Consider the following 7,069-nt stretch of genomic DNA (forward strand, 5'->3'; position numbering starts at 1 on the left):
ATAATTGAAAAGCAACTGAAAAAATAATCAACATATAGCCAAACACAAAAAAATCTCAATCTATAAATAGTAAATCTAAAATTCAATGACAAATCAAGTAAAAAAGAGTACCGTCAAATATGTTGCCACAAGTTGTTGGTGTTGACAACAAGAATAATCGATTGAAAGTTCCTTGTGAAGGAACCTCAAAATTGAGCCGATAGAAGTAACCTCAACTTCATTTTTTTGAGGAAAGTAGAAACTTTCTTCAAAATCTCCAAATTTGAGCCGAAAAAAGTTGAAGTTGAAAGCACCTTCAATTTTGTAGATTTTTATAGCCGAAAATAGAAAGAAATAGTTGAAGAAGTAAATTGATATTCAGGTCGTCTTCAATTTTGAAGACTTTTACAGTGAAAGAAAAGTACGAATAGTAGTTGACATTTTTTTATGGTTGTTGGCGGTGGATATGTGCAGTTTATAAGGGCTTTGTGTAATATTAAAAAAATTGAGGTTATATGTAATAATAATAAAAGTTGGAATTGGAATTGAAAAAAGTGAAAACAACAAAAAATTCGTTTTCACTTTTCAGAAAATAATTTTGGAATATCTATGGCCAAACACCACAAATCCTATAAAGTGAAAAAAATTTCCGAAAAAAGTGAATAATTTCTATGGCCAAACGGCCTCTAAGACTTATTTTTCACACACCACTCAATCCTCTCATGTATCTCAATAGATTCAACATCAGAAAAAATGTTTCGAGAGCTAATTATGTATCTTCGTTGGATGTATTTGAAGCTAATTATGTATCTCGATAAATTTAAATTTATATTTTCATTAATTATGTAAAATATCTGAATTTTCAGTAGTTAAACTCCAAACAGTCGGAATTTATGTTGTTTGTCAAAAAAAGAAATAACTTTAGGATCCTAAAATTGGCTATTCGTGCACTAAGTCAAGGCCCAAATTCCTCTTTAACGGGTCGAATGGCCCAAACTCAAACCCAACCCACCTATTTGCCTATTCATTTCTACCCCCAAACTTCATATTACTCCCAATTCTACACCTACACCCCCACCCCCCCCCACCCCCACACCACAAATCTCCCCGTCGGCGGCGAAATTTGTTCTCTCTCTTTGGTCAACTCCGGCGGATCTCGTCAGTATCTCCGGCGAAACGATTTGTAAGTTCCCTCTTTACATGAAATTGAAACCCTAATTTTCCATTTTGAAGTGGTAAACATTATATATTTTTATTATCTTGTGGGTTTTCAGCTACTTTTTGATAATAAGGTAAGGTAAATTTCATAAATAAAGTAACAACAATGGCTTGAAATACTTGAATACCATTACTCAAGGCATTTGGTGGACTATATGGCTTGAAAGATGTATATTTTTTTTCTAGCTTTTTAGTGCAACCCGATTATTGAACATGATGAAGATGCTATCCTAGCTGCAATAGAGGATTTTCTCAATGTCTTAATCTATAGGTTTTGTGGCACTGACTTAGTGCAATTATTTATGAAAAAAAGGTTGAGTTGGAGAAATATGGAAGATCATATATACAATACTAGTTTGGGATGAAGGTATAATTTTCGATAATTTTCTCAACTTGGTGCAGTTGCTCACTTTCGATGTTTTTGTATACGGTCCTTTGTCTTGAGACGGGATCTATCGGAAACAGCCTCTCTACTTCTTCGGAGGTAGTGGTATGGACTGCGTACATTTTACCCTCCCAGATCCCACACTGTGGGAATATACTGGATTTGTTGTTGTTGTTGTTCTCAACCTGGTGCAAAGAAATAAAAGGCATCTACATGTGAAGGTCCCTAGCAATATTTTTAAATTTGGAATACTCCTAGAAGGTACTGTATATTAACATGCTTTTAGCCCATTGACATGAAATCCTGCTATGTTTCTCGGACTCTTCAAAATGTCTAGGGGTGCGTCTTGGATCCTCCAAAAATAGTGTATTTTTGAAGGATACTACTCGGGTACGGCAAGTTCTTAGATCTTTTCTTAATGTAAATACAAGATAACAGTAAGAAAGCATTCACTAGATATCAGCTCTTTTGGAAATTTCCACCAAGTGGCACTTGTGTTCTCGTCAATACTAGCCAATACTAGTTTGGGATGGAGGTATAGATTGATTGATTTATCTATCACAGTTCTTGATAATTTTCTCAACCTGTTGCAAAGAAATAAGAGGCATCTACATGTGAAGGTCCCTAGCAATATTCTCAAATTGGGAATGTTCCTAGAAAGTAATGTATATGAAATCCTGTACTTATAAAGGACCATAAGTTCTTCGATCTCTTCTTAATGTTAACACAAGATTACAGTAAGAAGGCATTCACTAGATATCAGCTCTTTTGGAAATTTCCACCAAGTGGCATTTGTGTTCTTGTCCCACCCCCCTAAAATTGGTCTTCGTCCTAATTCCGACCCCACGCCCTACCTTACGTCATTTTATTTTCAGTTGTACCTTGATTTGTGTTGGTTTGGTCGTTTGACTTGCACGTACTCTTAAGGGCAGGAAAACTGTAGCAGAACTAATACTAGGTTGTTACTTTATGCAGTTCTTGGGGTTTCTATTGTTTCTTTAGATTTCATGAAATTGGAGCATAAATGGCAAGCTATTCAGGGAAAGGATCTCCATTAAATGGTTCCGTGTACGTCTGTAACTTGCCCCATGGTACAGATGAAGACATGCTTGCTGAATATTTTGGCACGATAGGGGTGCTAAAGGTATGGTTGTGAACAGGTACTTCAAATTATGTTTGAGTGTGTTTGTTATATGCTCTTCTCCCTTCTACTCCTTTGAGCGAGCTTTCTTTTTTGAGTTTTTTGGGTATTCTAAGGGATTGTCTTGCTTCATGTTGTAGAAAGACAAACGAAGCGGTAGGGCTAAGATATGGTTGTACCGTGATAAAATTACAAATGAGCCCAAAGGCGATGCTACAGTCACATATGAAGACCCTCATGCTGCATTAGCTGCTGTTGAATGGTTCAATAACAAGGATTTTCATGGGTCTACAATTGGTGTATTCATTGCTGAGTCTAAGAAGGACGAGGCTTCCTATGTTACAGGGAATCAAGTTAGTGAGCCCATTCTGGGCAGTGGTATGGGTGCCCTGGATGAAGGCGCCAACGATATAGATGGAGGTGGCGGAAGAGGTAGGGGCAGGGGAGATGCTTCTGCAAAGGCATGGCAACAAGATGGTGACTGGTTGTGTCCCAATACAAGGTCTGTGATATGATCATTGGTGAGCAGCTCTTTCGTGCTCTACTATATCTTTTTTCAATTGTTTGTACCTGGAGTAGTCCAGCATGTTCTTGTGCTTACAGTTTTTGTAATTTATGTTGATAACAGTTGCTCTAATGTAAACTTTGCATTTCGTGGAGTTTGCAACCGTTGTGGAACTGCTCGACCTGCTGGTGCTGGTGGCGGTGGGGCTGGAGCTTCTGGTCGTGGTCGAGGACGGGGTAGCCAGGACCCAGGAGCTCCTGCTCGTGCTGTTGGAGGTCCTCCAGGTCTCTTTGGTCCAAATGATTGGTCTTGTCCAATGTAAGAATCTTCATTTTCATTTTGCCACTTATTTTATTGAATGATGATATAAATTTCGCCTATAAACTGTCTGAGCATATTCTCCCCATATACCTTATCAAAAAATAACTAAAAAAAATGTTCGAGCATAATAGACTTTGCATTCCCTCCATTGCACTAATCTTGAAGTTAGTTAAATCTTCAGGTGTTTGGTAAGTTTTTTGTTTAGATTTTGTATTCTCCCATCAAGACTTGCTAGTTAGAAACAGAAGACTGTTAGAAACAATTGGTCTTTATTGTACTACTCTTTTTGAGATAAGTGACTTACGAAAACCTTCAACAGCTACACTGGCCCTACTGGGAAGTTGGATACCTGCCCTAGCTTATGATTTGTCGCATAATGAGCTCTATAAAAGTTATAGCTGGAGTTGTAGTCCGGGATTTGGTTTTGGTGTCATTCTTTTGTTTTCAGGGGTGTACGGGTCGGTGCAGTTTTTACCCTGAGTTTATTACCAAAACCTTTCAGATTGAAGAGACAAAACCCATCCGAGAAGCTTAGGAATTTTTACCTCCGTGTTTATATTTTGGTTTGGCCTAGTTGTTTAAAGTGACTTGTAGTCTCCAAGTATTTCTTTGTATTTTAAAAAGATTCAAGTATGAGCTTAAAAATACTAAAGCTAGCTAATAGAAAATGTGTCTTGTTCGAGATCAAACAAACCAAGTGATTCTATTTTGTTTTTGTTTTCCCTTTTAACTCTATATTGTATGGAGATAATTGCTTTGCTTTTGATGATTTAACACCTTATAGCCTTGGAACATGAAAAGACATCCCCAATTGGGTGTTGACCTAGTGATTGATGAAGTGGAAAGCCATCGGAGATCAGGGTTCAAATCTGAGCATTACAAAAAGTGATAGGTGATTACTCGCTAAATCTTGGTGGACAGTTACATGGTGCCCGTGCTAGTGGAAGGCAGTAGATACCTAGTGAGATACTGGTGCACACATGCTTTGTGTGCACTTGATATAATTGGGAAGGTGGTTGGGGATTTAAATGACTGTAAAATCAACTCTCACGCGCCTACCAGGTAAGGAATTTCACCAATTTGACAAGTCAGCAGTCTCTGTTTAAATGATGCATAGGGAATGAAGTTGGGGGGTTAAAATGGAATGGGGTTGAGATGGATTGCCAAAACAAAAATTGGGGGCAAGTTAGAGGGGTTGTCTATGTTTTGGACTCCCTTTTATGTTGAGAAAGGTAACAACATGACCATTAGAATCATACTTGTTTTTCTGAATTGAGCATTAGTTTGATAGTGTCCAATATCATTACAACCAGCTTGGAATGAATTGTTCTATTGTTATTGATTGACATGTATTATGTTTCCCCTTTTCGATAGGTTGATATTAAAATTTGTCTTTGACCTATTTTTCAGGTGTGCCAACATTAACTGGGCTAAGAGGAACAAGTGTAACATATGCAACACCAACAAGCCTGGGCACAATGAGGGTGGTGTGAGGTATGAATCACAGGATGCAAGATTTAATGCTCATTTAGATTTCTATGAAGTGCTGCTGTATTTTCCTGTTACCTTCTTTTTTCATATAAGGAAGTGCTGCTTGGTTTTGTGAAGCCCTGCCTCTCACCATTTTCCTTGTTCTGCAACAATAAGGTTATTGTTGCACTCCTAGCTATAATTTAAAAAAATGTTGCATTCCTTGCAACCGGAAAAGGAACAGAGGTGCACAAGATCTGATGCTAGGTGGCCTCAACTTGATGTTGATATCCGTGGTGTTCGAGCTACTGGTGATTTAGACTAATGTGCTACAGGAATGTTATCCAAGGAAAAGTTCCTTATTTGGGATCTTGTATATGGAACGTGCTTATCAAGACTAGTATAGCTGTGTTACAGGACACAGAGAGAGAGAGAGAGACTGACACTTCTATATAATTTATCGTTGCTTTTTATGGTTAGTAAATGTGTATATGTAACTTCTAAAACTCATGTTCTGATATGAAAATTTATATATATGCTGAATGATTGAATGCAGTTTTAAAATTGATGTCATTTTATAGTGCTTCTCTTAGGTATTAACTATGATCTGCTTTTATTGTAATCGTCAGAGGAGGACGTGCTGGAGGTTATAAAGAACTCGATGAAGAAGAAATAGAGGAAACTAGACGTCGGAGAAAAGAGACCGAAGAAGTAAGATAAGAACTGCTGTAGTTTACGAGCTCTATAGCTTATCCTGGTTATCATTGTGCTTCTGATTTTCTGGTGAAACTTTATCTCAATTACAGGATGATGGTGAAATGTATGACGAGTTTGGAAATCTGAAGAAGAAGTTTCGTGCTAAAACACAGCGAACAGAAGCAGCACAGAGCCTCCCCCCTGGAGTAGGACGTGCTGGATGGGAAGCTGAGGAATTAGGTAAGGACAATAGTTTTGGTTGTATGTGTTGCCCATAATGCAGGATTTACGGTTCTATGCATCTTGTGTAATTTCTGTTGAAACGCAATGTCTAGTAGATCGAACTTTTTCCGCTAGTAGACACATTTCAGCTAAGATCTAAATGACTGCTTGGATTGATCCTAATCACCCAGTTTTCCGGATTGATGACCCCCCGCTATAGTCCTGATTCTTGAATGTTTCCATAATGGGTCGAAGACCAAAGTGTTCCTGAACGAGCCCCCTTTAATTTTGCAGGTGTGGCTGAGCGAGATAGAAAGGAAAGAAGCAGAGAAAGATCAAGAGATTATGATGATAGGGAGAGAGCTAGGCATCGAAGCAGAAGCCGAGAGAGGGATAGGGGAAGAGATAGAGACCGCTCCTACGACTATGATCGAGACAGAGAATATGGCCGTGGCCGTGACCGTGACCGTGACCGAGAGCGGAGCAGGTATCGTCATTGAAGATCGCGTCAACCCTTCCATCCAAATAGTTTCCAATTTTGGTATTCATCAAACTTTGTTTCTCATGTTTGTATGGGCTACTACTAGCGTGGCACCTTGTTACAGTTGCTTCACTTATGTCAAATTCATACCCCTGACTACGCGCATAGCCTCAGCTTTAGTGCGCCGTGCTGCCCTTTTATATGTTGACTATTCGACTTGATCTTGGTCATTGTCATTTTTTCCAAATTCTTATGTTGAATTTGCCTTTTTGTACGTTGCTTGTTTTCAAGGAGGCTATTATAATCTTTTCCTGTGTGTCTTTCAATTTCTTTTCATAGTTTTAACTGTTTAGAGACGATAGCGACATACCTTGTGTGGATCTTTCCTCTACCTCCAAGGTAAGTAGAGATGCCATTCTCGATAGACCTTCTCCTCAAAGACAAAACTGGTCTAGAAAAAGATGTAATGGAAGTACAAGAGACAATAGGTAGTAATCGAACACGGACAGATTGTAGCAGAACATCATCACAACAAAATAATAGTACTGTCATCGAGCTACATGAAACCATAAATGCTAACAAAAATTGAAGAACAAGAAACTACAACAATAGTCCAAACGACTACTAGTAAGGACAATCAGACAATGCAAT

The 7,069-nt window shown here is 38.3% G+C and overlaps 1 protein-coding gene across 3 annotated transcripts; it reads left to right on the forward strand.

The window, feature by feature from the left end:
- Window positions 1–984: 984 nt before the first annotated feature.
- LOC107853888 (transcription initiation factor TFIID subunit 15) lies at window positions 985–6,725 on the forward strand. Of its 3 annotated transcripts, none has more exons than XM_016698871.2 (8): window positions 985–1,162; window positions 2,558–2,726; window positions 2,864–3,225; window positions 3,352–3,546; window positions 4,960–5,043; window positions 5,649–5,730; window positions 5,826–5,955; window positions 6,232–6,725. In XM_016698871.2, exons 2-8 carry the CDS (start codon window positions 2,607–2,609, stop codon window positions 6,435–6,437), a joined length of 1,179 nt encoding a protein of 392 aa, XP_016554357.1. In that variant the 5' UTR covers window positions 985–1,162; window positions 2,558–2,606; the 3' UTR covers window positions 6,438–6,725. The 3 variants fall into 3 exon arrangements, with proteins under 3 accessions (XP_016554357.1, XP_016554358.1, XP_047268503.1); XM_016698872.2 differs by having other exon boundaries at window positions 1,059–1,214; XM_047412547.1 differs by lacking the exon at window positions 985–1,162 and having other exon boundaries at window positions 2,558–2,742.
- Window positions 6,726–7,069: the final 344 nt, after the last annotated feature.

Source organism: Capsicum annuum, chromosome 5 (assembly GCF_002878395.1).
Source record: "Capsicum annuum cultivar UCD-10X-F1 chromosome 5, UCD10Xv1.1, whole genome shotgun sequence".
NCBI classification, from domain to species: domain Eukaryota; kingdom Viridiplantae; phylum Streptophyta; class Magnoliopsida; order Solanales; family Solanaceae; genus Capsicum; species Capsicum annuum.